Source organism: Betta splendens, chromosome 9, assembly GCF_900634795.4.
Source record: "Betta splendens chromosome 9, fBetSpl5.4, whole genome shotgun sequence".
Lineage (NCBI taxonomy): Eukaryota > Metazoa > Chordata > Actinopteri > Anabantiformes > Osphronemidae > Betta > Betta splendens.
In genome coordinates, this window is record NC_040889.2 from 21151463 (window position 1) to 21172696 (window position 21234).

At 50.8% G+C, this 21234-nt stretch overlaps 1 protein-coding gene across 2 annotated transcripts in view; it reads left to right on the plus strand.

Moving 5' to 3' along the window:
- The window catches only part of fam222aa (family with sequence similarity 222 member Aa), a 45023-nt gene that overhangs the window by 15853 nt on the left and 7936 nt on the right, over positions 1–21234 (plus strand). For both annotated transcript variants that reach the window (XM_029162293.3, XM_029162292.3), the window contains exon 2: positions 7334–7476. In XM_029162293.3, coding sequence (XP_029018126.1) covers positions 7380–7476 — 97 coding nt within the window. In that variant the 5' untranslated portion in view covers positions 7334–7379. The remainder of the gene's footprint in view (positions 1–7333; positions 7477–21234) is intronic.

Below are 21234 nucleotides of genomic sequence, written 5' to 3' on the forward strand. Positions count from 1 at the left end.
CTGTCTCCAGTGTGTCGGCGAACCCAAAGTCGTTTTAGGTGTTTTAGGAGGCGCATGCCAGCAGCCTTCCCCTTTGATGTATAGTATAGTTGTGAAGCCTGAAGCAGAAAGTCTTTGGTCCGACCAATAAATCACAGGAGCAACGAAATGTATCAAAAATCCTTGAGAGGGAGGAGATAATCAGTCCACGTGTGCTCTTATCTCCGCGGTGACCTCGCTGCTCGGCCCTCTCTACGGCCGGTCACACGCGTTGATAACAGGAGTCCGTATCATTTAAATCATCACACGTCCACTTCTCCACTGACTCCAGAGAAGACAGCGGGTCGGCGTCATTGAACCCGTCCACGCCGTTCAAACCCGTCCTCGCCGGGTCGTCGGGTTTCTGCATCGACTCCACTCGCAGCCGGTGCAGTTCGCCGCAAACTTCTCCGGCTTTTTGTGGCCGCCTGTCAGTTCGTCAGACGACATCTCAGACGACTGCTGCACGAACATCTTGCTGCTGTTGGCGCCATCTGTCCCTTTTAGCCAGCAGGTGATTACCAACCGCAGACTCACCTCCCACTCCGTCCAGTTGGATTCCCTCTTGCTGGCATGGTCGGGCCCACGTTGAAGAGGAAGCAGGACGACAACAGCTGGAGAGGCTGCCGAGTCCCAGGGATGTGCAGGATGTGCAGAGGAAAATGCCTCCCGTCTCTTCACCTACTGTAGCTTAGCTGTGAGCTGTCATGTCATCCTCTCTTTTATAGTCCCTAATATCCAGGAGAGCAAAAAGGCTTTGTCACACTTCAAATATATCAAATGAGATCAGTGTCAACATTTCGACGGCGTACTATTTGATTGCCTCGTGGGCTTCGCAACACAGTAATGCTATGCATGACTGGCTACTGGATCCGTGACACCCTCCGGTGAAAGATGGCGCCGTCGTCCTTTGGTCCATGTGAATTGGGGTCACCTTAGGCCCCGCAGAGAGCGATGCTTGTAGTCAGGCTTCAGCAAGCAGCAGAAGAAATCACATTCTTTGGATTTAATTATATTCCATTGATTTATTGAACACTCATTAATACGCATACATTTGGAGGCAGGGCCATTTTGCATGAAGGCTTTCTACCCCCCCTTTTCCTCCATCGCTCTCTCTCGCATGCTCAATCCATTTTATCGTAAATTGACATAAGCCTTTCTTTGAAGTTCAGGAGCCAAGCCGAGGAATGACAGCACAACAAACAATGAACAAAACGCAAAAAGACAATGAACACTGTTTGAATATTCAAGCGAGCCACCGTAGGACGGCTAGCGGAAAAAAAGAAGCCTTGTTTTATTGTTGTTGTGTTAAGCTGTGAATGGACCTGTCTGGGACAATAAAGGATTGTGTCACGACGGGATAAGAAATTTTGCAATATCAACAATGCTATACAAATGGTGTGTAATAAGGTTTACTGGGAAAGTATAAATCTTAGCGTGAAAACCAAGAAAGCACAGCTCGTTTTTCACGTTTGGCTGAAGTTCGCGTGGAGGGGTTTGTTTGATTTATGTGCGGAAGTCTTGTTTGCTAAGGTTGCGTCTGCAGCAGAAAATCTCTGTGTGTAGAATCTGTTTTGTAGAAGGGGGAACTTCAGCTTTTAATGTGGCTGCGTATCTGTGATCAACATCTGCGGTGAACTCCGCAGCTAGCCTTCACCATCTGTTCAGCATGTCAAAGCGTTCCGAGCGCTTCTTTGTGAAACTGGTGTTGGGTGACAACTGATGCCGCTGCCCTGCAAAACAATGCAACAAAGGTGGTGCGTCTCCCCGCTCTGCCTGACAATCTGGAGCCCAAAGTCCCTGGCGGCCAACAGCACAAGCGCAGACTGATCTAAGGCGTTAGACTACCTGAAAGTAGGTTTAGTGTGTAATGAGCGTGGAAGCACAGGCGTGTTGGTGTTTACAGTGCAAGAGACACAAGGTTTTATATCACATGTCTTATTCGAAGCTTTCAAACAATGACTTTTAGACATAGCCTGTGGTTCACTTCACAAGACAATGTCATGTTATTTCCTAATTAGCTCCAAGACGAGCAACGATGAGCATTTAGTTGCATGGTGAATTTGCATTTACACATAATCCGTGCGTGATCAGGGAGTTTCCATGCACTAGTAGATGCACAACTGAGCGTCAGACACTTACAAAGACGCACACGTGACCTTTCAGAGGACGGGGGACTCTGGAGGTTTTCCCAGCATCGCAGTAGATGTGCAGTTTTTTTCCTCACTAGCTTGGGTGGCTAATAAACACTTAAAAGCCTCATATTTTATTGCCAAGCCTCGCAAGAAAAGGCGTATGTTGTGAATCGCAGGGAGTAAAATCAGGCGAGCTGGGCTCCAGCAACAAAAACTTTTCTAGGTAAGTACAGAATAAGTACAGACCAATTCTAGACTTTATCATTTGCAGATCAGGCAGAAATATGGTGAAAGTATGGTTTAATTCACTAAAATAACAATAATAATATTGGTTAATTATAGGATATTTGACATTTGCAGCTCCACTACTACAGTAACACACTCGCACACAGATTCAGCTTCTGTGCGACTTCAAATCCAAATGTAATATTTGCTAGTGCTCAGGTCTCTGCATTCTGAGCGTAGCTGTCACATACTGTAGCCGTAACAGCCCTGTGCGTTGGGAGCCCGTTATTTACCATTCATCAAACCTAGCCCGGCACAAAGATGCAGCAGTTGGCTGTGAAGTCAATTAGTCCTCATTGCCGTTCCGGGGCTGACATTAGCCTGGGCAGGCATGTTGTGATTAGAAACGACAGACAGCGCGCTGCTGTTGGACTGCCAGACATTCCTCACCCTTCATCCCATGGGTGAAGCTATTGAAGCTGACTGGAATATGGAAAGCTAACGGCTGAGTGTTTTTGCCAAGATGCCCTTCATCTGCACAGAAACCTATTATAAATACAAGCGCACAACAAACAAGGCTGTTTAAAGCCCAATAACAGCGACGCGGGGCATCGTATATATAAGACACAGCTGCCAATATGTTATTCCGGCACTGTATATCACAGCGGTGAAGCCTAAACTGTAGGCTTTTACACACAATGGCCTTTTGTTGTACAGGTTATTTATTGTGCTGGTGTGAGCTTGTGCAGAGCTGGTGGGTGAGTGCATCCAGGGGCTTGTATTGTTAGGGAATCAGTGGCTCTTGTTTGCGGAGCTGGGAGGGTTTGTTAACAATGCCTTTTTTATGTCCCCGCGTGCGCGCCTGTCGCCCAACGTCCCCTTCACCATTTTTGTTGGTGCGTCGTTATGTGGCGGGTGCGTGGACCGGGGCAGGCGAACATGAACCGCCGCGTCCGGAGCCCGGCGGTCTCCGGTACCAGGCGCCCGCATGTGCTTTGAATATACGGTGTGAGTGTCAATTATACTCGTACGCATGTGTGGGAAGTGCAGAGCTGGGGTTTTACCGCCGGCCCTTTCCTAATGGAGCCTTTCACTCTCCCTCCATTCATGTGACGGTATGGTGGCGGAGAGGGGGGGGGATTAAGGGGGTAGAAGCAGTGCCTTGTTAAAGAAAAAGAAAGGGTTTGAGTGTGTCGATTGGATTAACTTGTTTGGGCTTATTAAGAGGGGAGACACAGCAGCTTGTTAAAAGCACGGCATGGGGCATCCCACAGTGAGACAGCAGGGTCACCATTCAATTAGGCCCAAGCGCCGCCTCCGCTCATTGTGGCGGCTGTCTGCCAGTCTCCCGGACCACGGCTGCTCCTGCGCTGGGGGCATTTCAGCTATCATGCTATAAAGGTTAATGGAAATCAGTGTGGGAGACTATTAGCTAAGAAAATCATTTTTAAAGCAAATAATTGAACCTCAGAAGAATCAGCAAAGTCAAAGTTCCCTTTCTTTTATTTACCAGTGTGGCTCCTGGACAAACAGAAATAGCTTTTTTTTTAGTTTCTCATTTGCCAATTAAGAAAAGTCAGACAGTTCCAAGCCCCAGTATCAGCCACCGCCTTCTTAGCTTCACCTGGAGCCTGCACGGCTCACCCGTGACCACCCTGCCTCAGGCGGCTTATCTGCGCACACAGCTTTGGACTCGGGGAGACGTCGTCTCCGATTCCCTGCGCAGTTTAGGAAGCTTTTAACTAAGGAACAGGCCCGTGCCGAGCCCACCGCCTCTTGAGTCCGGCTGATTCCCTCATCTCTTGGGGATCTTCCGCCCCCGTCGCGGGCCTCGCGGTAGCAGGAGGGGAGGGAGCAGATAGACATCCTGGCTTTTGAGATATCACCACACCGGTGTAATAGGAGACCTGTGAGTGGATTTGATGAGTGAGTGAGGAGAAGTTCTGCGAGCGTGTGTGTGTGTGTGTGTGTGTGTGTGTGTGTGTGCGTTTGTGCTCACACACATTCTCCGGCACCTTCACGGGGCTTGACCCGGGCATGACAGGCTGTTTTATGGCAGCTGCGTGACGGGTCACAGGTTTCTGGTTTGGAGATAATTTCCTGCCACTGATAGACATCTGCTAAGTAGCACAATGACCTAATGGGAGGAGATGAGAGGGAACGGAGGGCCACGACAAACAAGCCAACGACTTGCTTCTTCTGCGGTGCTCTTAAAGGCAATAATAGAAGAAAATTGGTTCTTGAAATTGAATTGGGGGAAAAAAGTGCATCTCTTTCAGTAAAGTATAATGCCTCCGAATACATTTGGTGAGCAGCAAATGGAGAAAAATGGAGGGTAGTTACACGATTGTCTTTCATTTCAGAGAGGGGAAAACTGTGGAGGTATCCCCCTGTTAAGACCAGCTTTTAGTCTCAATCTGCACCATGTGTCCCTTTTCTCTCCCTCAACCACTATCTTTTAACAAATGGACCGTGAGGATGGGCTCGTTGTGAAATTAGTATCCTCACAGAGAGGACACAGAGAAAGGATTATGTGAATAGCCAGTAATGAGCTCAAAGTGCCAGTGTGTTTGGGCCAGGCCTGCCTGTGTGCGAGAGGAAATGGCACCGCAAGCGACCTTTTTTGCTCAAGCACCTGGCGAGAAATAGAGTGGCCCCTCTCCTCCATCTGCAGCGTGTGTGTGTGTGTGTGTGTGTGTGTGTGTGTGTGTGTGTGTGTGTGTGTGTGTGTGTGTGCGCGCGTGTGCGCGCGTGTGCGCGCGTGTGTGTGCGTGTGTGTGTGTGTGTGTGTGTGTGTGTGTGTGTGTGTGTGCGAGAGACTCAGAGAGTGAACTGCAGAATTAACAAAACATTCAGAGTCCAGAAATGTAATCTGCGTTCTTTTATGTGAGGGGATCGTTTCTGGTGACCGGGCCGACGGGCTCATGCTAAAAGTGTTGTGTGCTGCTCCCGCTGATGCTGTTTAAAAATACACATTGGACTCGGAGCGTTAAGTGCGTTAGACAGGCCTGAGGTCAGATTTAATGTCAGGTGTAAAATGTCTTGTTAAATCATGTTTTTTTTGAAGGGTGAAGATCTGAATTGTGTGGAGGGATGATGCATTTTTCCTGTTATCACCTGCTGCTGAACTATTCAGAGTCAGGAAGTCATTCAAGGCTAATTATAGGCAGAAACACTGTCTACATTGACAGTTACACTGTTTATATCCTCCTATGTTAACTAATAATGTTTTCTATTAGCGTTTTACTCTCTCTGTGGAGAGTAAGGGGAGGATTTTCAACACTAAGTTTTTTTTTATTGTTGCATTGGCATTTTCTCATTTTTAAAAGTTCTGATGGAGGTCTGTTGCTTTTGCTGCTAACATGTTTGATGTATATTCTGCCTTGTTACTTACAGTAAATGAGCAGCAGCAGCAGCAACGGACGCTTTATGAGCGGCCGTTCATTTATCTCGTAATCATTCTAATTGCTTTCTTTCATATTGAAATGATAATCTATGAAACTAAGTAATGGACTGGTGGCAGGTGGCTAAATGTTCATTTAGTGATTCACTGGGAAAATAAATAACATGGGACAGGCCTGTGACAGACGCATGAGAAATCATTTTTCAATAATCTGCCACGCATCGTGGCAGGAGATGCTGGCGCTGACAGCGCAGATGAAATATTTGCCTCTGTTCTTTGTTTTAATATGGGCCGAGACCGGCGCAGATGGAAACGACACTGTTTCATATCGGTGCTTTTTGGACGAGAGGCTCAAACGCGCGCGGGGCTGGAATTAAAGCTGCGGCGCTTGATGCGGAGACAGCGGTGCTTTTTAGGTGAGAGCGGGCCTCTGAAGTGTTGTACGCGCCGCAGTAAGAGCACGTTTCCTGGAAACCAAACAATATCCGCTAAGTGAACAATAGAGGAGTGAATCTCGATCCTTATCATATAAAAACACTTTCTGGACCTAAACGGTTTGCTTTAGCTGTTCCCATCTGGCGCACAATCCAAGTAGGAGACTTTGTAATCAGTCATCATTGTGCTATGTGACATTGGTATGTTGCTGATGAATGATAGCCTCCATGCTACTCGATTGTTGAGGATTCTTAGTCGGGCGGTTGTGGGTTTTCTTTCCTTCTATATATAAATATATATATAAAGTGTGTCCTGTATTTCCACCGGGGCTCTGATGGGCTTTTTGAGAGGAAACTAGCAGCAACTGGCTCCCGGTTCCTGAGCGAAGGTGGCTGTGGGGAAAGTGGGAGTGTGGAGCTGGAGATTTATGGCCTAGAGGGAGATTGATTAGCGCCGTCACTAGCCCTGATGTACGCTTGGCAGCCCCCCCCCCCCCCGAACCATTGCATTTGCTCACACGTGCGCACACACACACATGCATCCAGACACACACATGCCGCCCGCTCCCCCGGGCCTTTCCTGACAGTCCCCCAGAGCTGTTGCATGTTAAGTTGTAGCAGACAGACTGCTGTTTTCTCAGCATTACCATTTTTTGCTGTCCATAGATAACGCCATCAATCACCAAACGCACGCTGCCTCGGCAGAGCAACGCGCCCGGGTGCCGCTGCCTTCGGTGTGTGTGTGCGTGTGTGTGCGCGCGTGCGCCCGCGTGTTTGGAGGAGGGTTTCACAGACAGGAGACGCGCTCGAATGGCCGCGTGGATGTGCTGTGTGAAGCTGCAGCGTGACTGGGCCGGACTGTGCTCTGGGCCCGTGTCAGCTGTGCAGCCCCGGTGCAGGTGTGCGTTTATCATTCGGCACACGGCGCTCTGAGAGGCGGGCAGCTGTGGGCACGCGCTCTCAATTAAATTCTGGGTGAGAAACCAAGGCCGCCGGGCCCGGAGGCGGCTCCCGCCGGCTCGCCCGCCGCCGCCGCCGAGCTTCGACCTCAAATGGCTCCGCTTAACTCACTCAGCGTTCCTCTCTTTGTCCCCCCCCCCCGTCTTCTTCTGCTGCAGGTTGGCCGCAGAACTCCCCCGGCTGTAGTACTGTGCCCGCCTCGCCATGCTGGCCTGTTTGCAGAGGAGGCAAAACCCTCCATCCCAGCACCCGGTGTGTGTCAGCAAGACCCTGGAGCCGCCGCAAGCCCTCGGGCGAAAATGTAAGTTAATAAAGTGGCCTGGGAATGCCCAGCGCCTCCAAAGCTAAAGCTTGTGTTTGCCGTCTGTGTTTTATCTAATTATCCTGGTAATTGATAGAAACTACTGATCAACACTGACTGTGAGCAAGTGGTGGAAAACAGACTTTCGGCTTTCAGTTGTTTGTCTTTGTGTTTCCTTACTTGTCTGAGGAATTCTAAACAGTTTGGGTCCTGCTGCTCTCGGGCCTTGGATTAGCGCGTTGTTTGGCTATTCTTTGCGAGGGGACTGTTTTGCTGTGCTGATTGTGCAGTCGTGGCAACAGGGCCGAACAGACAGTGTGTAACGTGCCTCGCTGGCCCTGGGTGACCCTGAGGGTCTGTAAACATTTACAGTGTCTGGCCCCGGCTCTGCCGGCCGCCTGTAAAGCATGACAGCTGCTCTGTTTGTTCCCCAAGCACCACCCTCTGTCCACTCACAAAATGGTGTAAAGGGACGCGGATGAGCCAGGGTTGAAAACGCTTTTGCAGACCTGGCAAAACGGGTCCCGGCTAGTTCAGGATTAGGAAAAGCTGCAGCAATAAGGTATTCCCAACAAATGTTTCTCCCCAGTTTTGCCTTTTTTCCCCAGAGAAAGAAAGGTCCTTTGCTTTTCGAATGCCACTAGTCTTTGGAGGCCTTGGCAGGCTACGAGCTAACGCAAGCCGATTAAAAGGACTGGCTGGATGGAAAGCAGGGGAGCAGGAACCTAGCAGTTTTTACCTCAGCTTAAAGAGGCTTAGAGGCAAAAGCAGGCGGTGCGCTTCAGCATCAACCTGTAACCAGCTCAGGGAAAGGCCTTAAAGGCGCTCTGATTGGCTGTGGGCGAAGAGCCGCTCGTGTTCTTTCTCACCGCCTCACTGACCAATTAGCTGCTTCCCAGTTTAACCCCGATCGCCTCCTGTAAGAGGAAAGCCACGGACAACAAAGGTGTTGCCCGGCGCGACCTCCGAGTTGTTTTGGCTCGTCTTTAAGGACGTTTCCTATGGAGCCGCTTTTGGTGGTGGTGGTGGTGGGGGGGGGTTGCTATGAATAAACAGCTTCGGGTACATTTGGAAGGAGAACCTCTGAGGAATGCTGAGTGGGGTTCAACCGAGCCCACTAATGAGGTTTCAGAGAGAAGTGAAAGAAAGGACAAAGACAAACTGTGCAAAATAGAATTATAGAAGGTAAAGATGAGGGGAGAGGGAGAGGAATGGAGGGAGTCATCGTAATCAATTCCCTCCTTCCAATTTTGCAGGATTAGTCCGCTTCCTCTCGAGGTCTTTTATTGAGGAGCAGCCAGTGGGAGTCAGGACTCAAATCAATAGAGAAAAAGAACAGTGTCCAGTCTTCCTCCGCTCTCCCTTTTACTGACCCCCTTCGTCTGACTCCCTCTCCTCCTCCACCTGTTAAATCTTTTGATTGAAGGACTACCGCAGGACTGACTTGAGGTTCATAATGAGGATGTTTGAACATAATAGCCTCCTTTCTGTCCTTGGAGGGGGGGGGGGGGGTGCAAGTGTTGGATTTCCACCGCCGTGCAGTTCTTGGCCTCAATAAGCCAATTGTTCTTCCAGGCCTAGAACGAGTGCAGAAAGGCAGACGATGGGTCTGGCTGCAGGAGTGGACACACTCAGGTCAACATGCTAAGCAGGTCCCCATGATTAGTTGTTTGTGGCCTATAGCTCATGCCAACATAAGCGAGGGTGGGGGGTAAGATGACCTGAGCGCCCAACAGGAGGCTGAAGGCTTGAATACACCCCCATCACAGAGACAGAGGGAGTTGAAGCACAGGAGGGGGACTATCTGGCAGGGAGGTGGAGGTGAGCTGTGCAATTTTTATCATCTTTCCCGTGTGTGTGTGTGTGTGTGTGTGTGTGTGTGTGTGTGTGTGTGTGTGTGTGTGTGTGTGTGTGCATTTGGAGCATTTGGGACGAGAGGGCGAGAGGGGGTTTAGAAAAAGCCCCTGCATGCAGATGCCGAGTGGCTGCACAGTTCATTGATGCGACTCCCATTAAAAATCCCTCATACCCTCAATAAAAAAGGACTTAACTGGCTCTACCATCAGCTGGAAGCGTTCAGATCGGCTCGCCAGACAATCAATTTCCCCCAAGCGCACGGAGCTTAGCGGGAGAAACGGGAGGCGGAGAGCGGGATGTTTCCATTATCACAGCCCGCTCTCTGTCTGGGCTCGGGGGGCGAGGGTGGAGGTGGGCGGGGGGCGGGGGTGGGGGGCGAGCTACTGTAGAGCGGGGAGAAAGCAGGGAACGGGAGTGGGAGACGGGCAAAGACAGACAAGTGGGTGAGGAGAGAGAGCAGCGGAGAGCGAGGGAGAGAAGCTGGCTTTTCAAAAAGCCATTGACCGCCTGCCCTTAAAAATATCATATTGGATTAGCCTCACAGGGGCGGCCTTTTGATATTTTTTTCTTTGGCCGCAGAATTAAAAGGAGCGCAGAGCATTACTTGAATTATAAATCATAGGCACTTGCTTTCTCTGCACCCAAATTCTGTGCATATGTGGCTGCACTCTCCAGCGCCAGCCCCTGTCATTTTTAATTAAATCCCCCCTTATGGGTGACATTTGTAGCCGCCCCCCCCCCCCCCCCCCCCCCCACGTCTCTCCACCACTGCCCTAGATGGAGACATGAAAGGCAGAGACGGCCGGCGAGCCAGGGCCTCTCATCATGTTGTGCCCGAGAGAGAGGGCACCCATCCAGAGAGATGAGAGAGAAATGCCCCGGAGGGGGAGCGGGGTGAATGGGCGCCGCTGACCCCTGTCACCCTCGGCCAGCGGCGCCCCCCACCCCCCCGTCGCTGCCCATCCCTCTTCTTGATCACCGTCCTCCGCTGTGGGTCCGACGGGTCCGGGGAGCAGGTCTGAGTCCTTTTCCCCGAGGGGAGAGGGAGGTGCAGGTCCGGTGACGACCAACGCCCCGCCAGCGACCTGCCTCGTCCCCGGCCCAGACAGCAATTAATCTGCCACATGTCAGCGGAAGAATAACAGGTCCACAATCTCTCAACTGGCTGCTTGATATGAGGTTGTTTGTGCCTGGCTGTTTTCCAAATAATATGTTTCAGCAGGTTTTCATTTGTTTATTCATCACTTGGCTGTTTCCTTCGGCCTGTGTGACATTCTTACACTGGCTGCGCGTGTTCCTGTTCTCTGTCCAGACCCACTGTGGGTTCTGTCCCAGTAACCACACACTGCTCCGACCGTGGTGTTCCCTCACGTGTGCAACCTCAACCGGCTACACAAATGCAACAGCGATTTAGCGCGTGTTGTATTTGCACTGCGAGGACTCGTGAGGGGGTGAGATCGCTCTTGTCTCGGTCTAAATGCCTCTTCTAAGCCGTGCTCAGAACGCTCACGTGCGCGCGCACACGCAGCCGCGACGCCGTGCGCCGCCGCCCCGGACGCCCCGAGGTGCCAATCAGCCAGGTGCAGATGAGGAGCTCCCGCGGGCCCATATCCCCGGTTCATGCGACGTCGGGGCGGGTTCAGCCCTCCTCCGGCTTGATCGACAGAGACAACCCGGCCCTGTCACACACAGCCTCAGGACATGACACGGAGGTTCACCTGGGGATTGTAGTTTTCCTAATAGCCCTGTGCCTCTGCAGGCACAGCTGCCAGAGCCATTAGTCTGCTTTGCTTTTAGCTCCTTCCTAAGCTGCACCACCGGCGAGGGAATATGTTCAGGTAATGACCTCCAGCCACATCTTGTCCGCCGTTAGCCAGCGCAGGACGTACAGTGGGGCTGGAAACTGAAGCGCGGTACACAGCACTCATCGGCGTTAATGTATAACAACAGCGGGAGCGTTTTCAGTTTAATATTTGAATGTTACGAGCGGCGGCTGGGAAAAGCAACCTTTACCCTGATTGCATCAGGATCCTGGAGGTGGGGGTGGGGGTGGGGGGGCGTAGAGCGGAACGCAGGGAACGGAGTGCAGACGGAGCTGGAGTGAGAGAATCTGCATGCGCTTGACCTTTTCCCGCTGATTGAACCACCTCGCCTTCAGCTCCCATTAGGAATTCCGCAGAGTGCCCACAGAGACTGTCATTATTCCGCAGTCTGCAGCGAGGCAGCAGGGGTCAGGAGGTATTTTTCCACGGTGAAAGGTGATTGACAGTTATCCGCGGCCCCCGCGCCGCCTCCTGGATGGCTACTTATGCAATCTCATTCTGGGGACCACCGGGCTCTGCACGGCTACATGAAACGCGCCGTTCACACTTTCACGGCGTCGCTATATTGCAAACGCGAGTATTATGGACATTACGGAGTATTAATAGAGTCTTGCCTCGCGCGCGCCGCAGCCGCTTCCGCCGTGCCGGCGCCGCGGCGCGGGCAGGCGGCGGATCATTTCCGGCTGGTGGCGTCCAGCGGAGCCGCGCTCCTCCCCTCTGCCCTCGGCCTTCTGCTGCGGACGCAGGGGGGCGAGGCCGTCCCGCTGCCTCGGGAGGTGCGCTCCGGCGAGCGCGGCTCTGCCTTAGCTTCGGTCACAGCGGGACTTGGGTGGAGAAACAGGTTCCTGGTTCCAAAGCCCCGCAAGCTGGCATTTGGGGCGTCCCAGGTGCAAGGCATCGACACCCTCTATCTTCGCCTGCCAGAGAGCGGGGGTGGGTTGGGGGATGGGGGGGGGGGGGGAACAGAGCGTGTCCGCGGTCCCTCGCTGTCCCACAGGAAATGACAAGCAGCCGGTGCCGTGGCGGCGCCGAGCCCACCGCAGACTGGCCGTGAGAGGCGTTCGGGAGGTGTCACACACTCCTGGCAGCCAAGCCACTGTTTTTGTGTATTCTTCTCAGGCAAAACTCGAACTAAAAGTGTCGGCGCGGTCCAACTTTTGGACTTAGAAGAAGAAAGGCTCCATTATCTCTTTTAACAAGATTCCTAGCTTTTAATTACTCTATTTCTGTCCAGTCACTCCGTCCAAGTGATAAAGAGACGGCAGCTCATTGGAAAGTGGGAATGTGAAGTTCTCTGTGACTGTTTAAAGGCTGAGGAAGTATGAAATTAATTGGATCAGAGCGGGTTGTGCAGCCTTGGCTTACTGTACCTACCAAACTGGACCTTCCATTTAAATTTGTTAACGACTAAAATGAGCAAAAACTCCATTCCGATCAATGTGTTTGTTCGGGGGTAAAATGAGAAACGTAGCGCGACAGCACTCGGAGGCCGACGGCCGAGTTCTGGCTTCGGCCGCAGCTCGAACCCGGTCGGGTTCCGTCGCTGGCTGCGTTTTGTCAGCGCGGGTAGCTTGGCCGCGTGCGCGCTGAAATCACCGCTCCCGCGGCACGCTAGCTATGCGGTCTGCGCTCCGCTGTAGTGGGTCCGTCGTCGGTGTTGGGTTGCGGCGAATGACGGGCCTCGACGCCGGTGGGCCGGTTTGTTAACCACCGGTTCTCCTTTACTCCTTTTCCTTAGGTTTAATCACCAGCGTCTGCGTCCGACTTGCAAAGGCATTCTGACATCCTCCTTGTTGCTAAGCAGTGGAAATGCGATTCACAGGTAGATACTGTAATATATGACTTTCCTATACAGTGCGCTGTAAGTACAGTTCCTCTCCTCTCTCCTCTCCTCTCACTGGCATGTGCACTGCAGTGGAGTGCCTTGTTGTCTGTGCAGTGTTAAATATTAATTGGGAATCAGTGGAGGACTTGTCTCCTAAATGATAGAACAGAAGGGCCCAGGCTTGCCTCGGGCAGCCTGCGGGCGCCTTTCTTCTTCCATTTACCTGCAGGCCCGCGCACCAGCACTTCCTCTGGTCTGACAGGCCTGCCCAGACGCCTCCAGCCTCGTCTCATCTCTCCCACTCGCTCCCTTTTTCCTCCCTCTCCCCCCGTCTCTGGTTTCTTTTCTTATCTCTGTGTGCGCGTACAAGCTCTACCTCTGGGGTCCTTTACTTAAGACTGTGTGTGTTTGTGTTGTTACTGTGTCCGTTCGAGTTTGTGCACAGCCGTGAGTGCTGCTGACTCTTGGCTCTACATGTGACCCGTTGAGGAAACAGTGTCACGGCGCGGCATATTCTCTTAAAGACAGTACAGCGAGGGTCTCGCATCAGCCCTTTAGGTCAGGATGTGAACTTGGTTCGTTCCTGGCTGCGTTTCATGTGTGTTTCCTCCCAGAACTGCACAGGCTTTACTGTGTGAGCGTCCCCGCGCTAGTCTCCATCAGAAGACATGGGTCGAGTGGAAGCCACCGGCACCGGCCGCCTCCTGGTGCAGCGGCTAGCTCCAGCTCCCGCTCCCGCTTGACCCGTCCTGCTTCGGTTAATTAAGCGGCAGAGATTGGGTTGTTTTGTTTTTTTAATGGGATTATGCCGTTTCATCGGCTTCGGCGAGGGCGACGCTGCGACGTGGCGGGGCCTGGTGTAAAACGGGAAATCCTCGGGAAGGAGGAGAGCGCGGCGGAGGGGCAGTGATGGGAGGGGAGAGCGGGGGGGCTGGGTTGACTTTGATGCCATAGGAATGAGTGCACAGGCTCGTGGGCACAGGCCTAATGGCACGTGACAGTATCGGCTGGTGTGCCAGTCGCAGCGCGGAGCCACCGCGCTGCTCGTGCTGACTCGGGGTAATTGCTGATAAAGCCCTGCTTTCTAGACCGTGCTGCATGTGCAGCGGGGGCGGCCGGGTGGGCGGGGGGTCGGGTTCTGGGGCCCGGCCTGGGGCCCGGCCCGTCCCACGTCCCACGCAGGCTCAAAACAAGCGCCTACATCCTGTTATCTGTGGACAACTGTGCGCGTTGGCCAGATTTGTGTTGTTGTGTAACCTTGTAATGACGCCTCTTGGAAATAAGGTTGCTTAAACTCCATGGGCTTTTTCCGTTTAAATAAATTTTTGATCAATGAAAACAAACAAAATTGGAGAGAGAGTCTGCTTCAACCTGAAAGGAGCCTCTGTTCACTGTCCTACATTTCTAGGATTCATACTTAAATGCATACATTACTTAAATTCATACTTCTTTTTGTTTGGCCGTTCTGTTTATGGAGTGGCGTGTGTAATGTGAGGTAAACACGTTGGCCCTCTTTGTGTGTTTGTCTACGCGGGGGTCTCACAGACGGCCCGATGCCGCTGGCCTGCATTCCTCTGTGGCTCCAACACAACGAGCCTACGCGGCGGTGCTGTTTGTGCCGGACGCTCAGCTCCATCATCACTAATTAACACGCGCAGCGATCTCCTTCCAGCTCCAGCAGGTCTTATTCGGTTAATTGTAACGTGGAGGACTTGGTGGTCTGCTCTCTCCATATCTGTCTGTTTGCCGTCTCATGAGCTCGTCTCCGGCGTCCGCGGTGGTAATAATGTTTTTAATTCCCCCTGAGAGGCGGTAGGTCCGCCGTGGTGCCAGTGGTGTTAATGGGGCAGGAATGCAGGACGAGGCCTTTCCCACGCTGTTCGTTCTCTCCCGCCGCTCGTGCTGGAGACGAGGCTCTGCTCCGCTAATGCAGCCAGAGTGCAGACAAATGGAAAGTGACACTTGTGTGTGTAGAATGGTATTTGTGGTGACGCTTTGACTACAGATAATAAAGTGTTCGCCCTGAGGTGATTTCGCCCGGCGAGCACCCCAGATGAAACTCACTTACCGAGAGAGGGAGACGGAGGAGACAGATAGGGGGGGATGAAGAGACGGAGAGGAAGACAAAGGAAACCGGAGAGCAAGCAAAAAGGGTGAGCAGGGAACAAGTAAAGGAGGCGCGTTGGGAAAACGTTTGCAAATTCAGTGTTTTGAGGTCAGAGGGTGCGTTTGTTTTATATGTACACATCAGCTTTGAGGGTCGGAGTTTGAAATATTGAATTATTTACAGTTATGGACTTATGGCTTAAGCGATTTTATTAAGATGTGTATTGTATAATGCTCTTGTTAGCGTGCGTGTGTGTGTGTGTGTGTGTGTGTGTGTGTGTGTGTGTGTGTGTGTGTGTGTGTGTGTGTGTGTGTGTGTGTGTGTGTGTGTGTGTGTGTGTGTGTGTGTGTCTGCGCACTCGCCAGGCCATGTGTACAGAGGAGTCCTCCAGGATCAATCAATTCTCAGTAATTTCCTCTACAGCACATAAAAGCCAGGTCTGTCTGCAAGGAGCACGAGGTTGCCACATCAAACCAGCTAATGAATTTTCATGGCTGATTCACTAACATCTGGCTTTAGAGATAAATTCTAATGAGGAAATGTAAACATGACAGTGTCCTGGTGGTATAATATTTCACATTTCTTCTGAGGGAGCCTGTATTTATAATAGGGGGCTAATTAGGACGCAGTTGGACACATTGTTCGCCAACACATTATACACACATGTAAAAGAGTCGAATACAAACACAGGCTGAGAAATGAGGTCTGCTCCTTTATTATCTGCACCCTCATCTGTGTCTGTGTGTATTAAGCACACACGTGTCCCATCACTGCAGGATAACCAGTGACCTCATGCTGCAGTGTGAGGAGAAAGCCCAAATTAGGCTCTCAGTTTGGTATTTCTTCCATCTGCTTGAGCAGGAAATAGATTAAATCTTAGATGAGATCAGTTTTAATGAAATGAAAGATTAGATTTGGGAGTTTTGTCCAAGTTTTTTTTTTATTTAAATCTCTTTTAATGATTAAATCCATTTTTGACATTGTGCCATGTCCGTGTGCCTGTGAAGGATCAGTGTGCAGATTGCTTTAACATTCTCATTATCCTCTTTGCTATTTGTGAAACATGTTGGCAGGTTAAAAGCCCAATATGGGATTGCAGTATGGCACCACATGATAAACGGGGTCCAAGTGCTGCTTTCATTTACTGAGCTATTGGTTTGATTATTCTCTTGTTGTTTAATGGAAAATATTGTGTTAAATGTGTAGTTAGTGTATGTGGGCATGGTTTCATTGAACCTTGGGACAGTGCATTGAACAATAGTACAAAAGAAGACGAGGAGTTAAGGAAAGGAGAGAGGAGTAAATGAGGAGCACACTCGTTTCCACTGATTCATCATATGCACGTGTTTGATAATTATGATGACACAAGCAGCCACAAATTTAGTTCTATCCTCTGAGAAATCATTGCAGTTTGATTTTTATCTTTGCAATTATAGATAGCAAAGGCCTGACAAATAATTGCCTTGATTTTTTTCCCCCTCCCTGTGTTGTTGCGCAGAAAATCAACCTTGAGATGAACAGAAGGAGATGAGTGTTCCTAAAAATGGCTTTTCTGATATCAAGCAAGCAGCAGGGTTCCCTTTCCCCTCACGTACACTTGAATTGATTAGTACTCTGGCTGAGGGCATATTCAACATGTCTGCCCCCTGCAAGGCTGCTCTACCCTGTTGATCACTGGCTCATACATGTGCTTCCTCTGCTCTCCCTCTCCTCAGGAAGCTCCTGTGGGGCACTGAGGCTTTGATTGACTGGCGGCCAAGTCCACAGGACGCCTCTATTATTATCATCTCTACCTCGGCAGAGGGGCGGGGGGCTAAGTCCAGGGGGTCTGGCCGACAGCCCCTGCTTTGTGTGCCCAATAGTCAATTAGAGGCAGCGCACTGCCGGAGACGAGTGGGATGCAGGGTTAATTGCAGAGGACCAAACAGCTGGCTCTATCAGGGCCTATTGTGTTTGCAGCAGTTGTCACTGCAATTGAGGCCTGGCTGTAATCGCTGACTAATCAGCCCTGTGCCAGATGACACCTCCATTAGCACAAGGCAGGTATTGTTCCGGACCCAAAGCCGCCTCAGGCCCCCCCCCACTGCCTGCCCGTCCTTTCACAGAAGGTTGATGGAGGTGGGGAGAGGATGTCATAGACCCTGATCCTATCTTCTAGGATCTCAACAATAGCTTCAGGTCAAGGGTTCCTCCATGGAACAATGGGGTTGAATCATCCCGACACAAGTGTCAGGTCAAACTTTTTCCGCGCCGAGTAATTCTGACACGAAGGGCTTGAGCCATGTTTGAGCCAGTAATTAATTATTTTGAAGAACTTCTTTACATCTAAGTCAAAGGAAAAGTCCATTAGCGTTGGCACAAAGTACCAAGATATGAATTCAAAGGCATTCGCATAATTGTAGAATGCTAAATTTGAGTGCTGAGGTCCTTCATTAGCTTTCATGGCTACATATGGTACAAACATGCAGCAGCTTATGTCTCGTTTAACAGGGACTGTTGCTTTCGGGGGGAAATGGCTCCAAGTGCACGGGTCAGACGCTGGACTGAACCCGACCCCCGCGTCTCCTTTCATCTCGCTCCATCTTCATCTTCATCTTCCTCGGCCTCAGCCCATCGCACACGGCGCCGTCTGTTTGCCCAGAGTTAATGCGCATTATGCACCGGTTGCTCTGTGAAAACCTAATTGCGGTTCAACTCGACGGTCCTCTCTCTTCATCCAAACAAGCACCGGCGTACGTGGCCGAAAGGGATCAAAGCGGGCGGCGAGCGGGCGCGCGGGCGGGCGTGCAGGAGTGAGTGAGCGTTTGATGTGCGCCAGCGTTCTCTCGCTAATAAGAAGACTCCAACTTCTCCAACCTGCTCATAATTATAGAACACTTGGAACGCTAATAAATGGGGGAAAGTGCATTTCAGGCAGTTCTCTCAGACTTTTTCCTCTGCTTATTCATTTAAACCTCTAATTAAAATGCAAAGCATTCTCATGGTCCTCTGGATTTGCTGCTGCACTCTCGCGCAGCCTCTGACTCTATATCTCCTCTCCCCCCTCCGCCCCCCCCACCACCCCCTTTCCACCTCACCTAACTCCCTGCTCTCATACTTCCTGTCTGCCGCTGCTTCTTGTGATCAACACAATTTGACCTCTCACTTGGAAGAACTGCACAGAATTTAATGAATTTTTTACAGTCTAATCTAACCAGTTCGCTCCTTATTGCTGTTTTGTACCCAGTGGACCTCGTCTTTACCAGCCCCCCCCCCCCCCTCCGCCGCCTCCTCCACCCTCACACCAAGGAAATTAGTTCATCAGAATTCAAATGTACTGCTGGCTAATTAAAGGAGTGTTAATTGAGTGTTCAGAATTGGGTACCCCCTTCACAAGATGCACACACACACACACACACACACACACACACACACACACACACACACACACACACACACACACACGCATCCACGCGATCGCGGTGACAGCGCCACGTTCACCAAGGACGTCGCGCTTGGGGAGTTTCATGCCAATCAAAAATGGAGAGACAGGAGAGTGCCCATCCTCCGAGTGAAATGGGATTTCTAGATCATATCACGGGCGGCTGCGGCTCGGTCCGGCTCCGCGCTGCCATGTTATCCGACCCGAGCGCCGCTATCTCTGCGCGCCCGCTGGAGAGTGCAGCGCTGCACAGATAGCCTCTCTCGCCGCGTGCGTCGCGCTAATGAGGGGTGGCATTTAGAGATGTGCTGCTCTGACACATGGGCATTGTGTGCCAGGCACTGGGTGATTAAGGACGAAGGTCAGCCCATTAATTGCCTCCCTGCCATCTCTGCTCCCTGGCGCGTGATCTCTCAGAACTAATGCATGTGTTTGCCTCGGCTTTTATCTCATCTCCAGTGCAGCTCAGTCGTTCGCTCGCTTTTGTTTACATTCCTTTTATGTGAAAGTGTTGTTTTCTTGCCCATTGTAAATCCCTGCTAGCGCGGGTTTCCCCGTTCGTTTGCTATGAGCTGCTCCGCGCGCCTCGCGTCTGTACGTAGCCTCCTGCTCTCAGGAAGGGAAAAAGCATATTCTTCCATCCCCAGGGGAAATAATTAATCCTTACAAGGCTGTCGCATGTCGAAATGAAGCAAGTGTGAAGCATTTAGCCCAGGAGGCATTGCAGGCTGTCGCCCGCACAGGCACCTGTTGTTGTCCCTGCCCTACATTTCATGAGAGAGCTCTGAGCCGAGGATAACAACATGCTCCACTGATGGCAAATGAGACACACAACTGCAGATGCAGTTTTCCGCGCGTGTGTTTATTTTCCTTCTTGTTTTCGTGCATTGTGTTTGCAGAGCGTGCACAGGTGCAGGACCCCCCCCACACACACACACACACACTGTACCTAGGAGTAGGTGAAGGCTCACACAAAGGAGGCAGTGATGGCGCTGGGTGTTTATCAGGCATCTGCGCGCCGCTGCTCGTGGCCGTGATCTCCTGCAGCCTAAGCCAATGAGTCACGGGGCAAAAGGACCCTCCCTCAAACGTCCATGCTCCCGCTTATAGACTCGCTGAGACCCCGCACATCAAACACAGTGCGCATAACAGCGCGCGTATGAGATTGAAAATTCTCCGAGGGTTGTGGCCACACTTACTGTAATCAACTTTGCTCTAAAAATTTATACCATGGAACTTTTTTAAAGAGGAAGCTGGAATCAGAAGAATCCAGATGCTCATTTGCCTCCTCCTCCTTCTCTTCCTCCTTTATGCCTGTGGGTTCTAATAACCGGAAGCCTTTGTGGAGCCGAGATGGGTTTTGTAGGCCTGAAAGGCTTCTAATCCCTGTGGCCTGTGAAGTGTGAAACCCTTTGATGCCAGGTTGATGTGCCAAAGGCTCTGCCTATTGACAAACAAGGGCCAAGCTGGGAAAAGACGGAGGGAGAGGGCTTTCTCCTCCCGCTCAGAAGAAATGCAGGCTCAGGCATGGAAAATATGGACTCAGTCAGTGAGAAGGAATAGAATTAGCCACCCTTTAATGAATTTCCTGGCTGTTTTTATAGTTTTTTTCCCTCATGTGGCAGTAATTAGGTGGAATGATGGGCATATTGCAGCTGGGAGCTTGTAGGGGCGGCAGGGCACGGGCCCTTGATGCGCCTGAAAGCCAAGTATCTTTCCTCATTTAGACCATGTGATGATCAAAGATGTTGTTTTTTTTCTCTCCTGCCCTCATGTAAAGAAGATCAGAAAAAAAATATGCTACCATTCCATTTGCATGTGGACCAGCAATGTGCTTTCAAATGAGCTTGTTTTTTTGTGGTTTTTTTTTTCCTCTTCTGAGCAAATGAAATAAGTCTTCTGTCGGTTTTCCACTACAAGTCACAACATCAAAGCAAATGGCACGGCTGTCACCGGGGAAGCAGGGCTTTGCTTCAGCAAGGCTGGTTAGATCGTAGATAGACTGGCCGGGCACACTCAGCCGGGCCCATTAGGATGGCACCGGGCCTCCCCCTCTCGGTTAAAAGAAGCCGTAATAACCAGGCTGTTGTTGGCCATTTCATTTCTAATTCTAAGAACAGTGTTCCCCATCCAGTTAGTATGTTGTCCGCAGGATGAAGCAAACTGACTGGAGTAGGTCCTGCACCAAATTTGGATATATATATATATATATATACTGAATATACGCTGAATATATATATGTTCAGCGTCTTGCCTCTGCTGCTAAATTCCCCAATTTTTTTTTTCATGATATGGATCTTGTAGATTTAATCATTTTCACAGTTGGAGACCCATAGGGCTGTTGAAATGAACTCCCCACGCTACCTGTAATGGAAGCAAAGAAATGAGAATTGTGACTACTTGGCTGTGGAGTCTCTTTTAAAGTGATTTTGCAATCGGAAAGGAAATGGAGTGAGTCCTAGTCACAGGCCGCACCCCGCAGACTCCTTAGGTCGACGGGACATTTGCTGACGACACTGTTATGGCAGTTAATTTTTGTACGTTTTGTTAGCTTTTGCATAAAAATGTCATTTCTGAAGGGGTTGCAAGTCATTTCTGGCAGCTGATATATTGCTTGTAAATTGAGTTCTTTTCCCGACCCCCAACCCTTTTTGTTGCACTGAGCTAAGTAGCCATGAAATTGCCTGAATAATGTCGTTTAAATCCAATCTCACCGCGGCCCCTC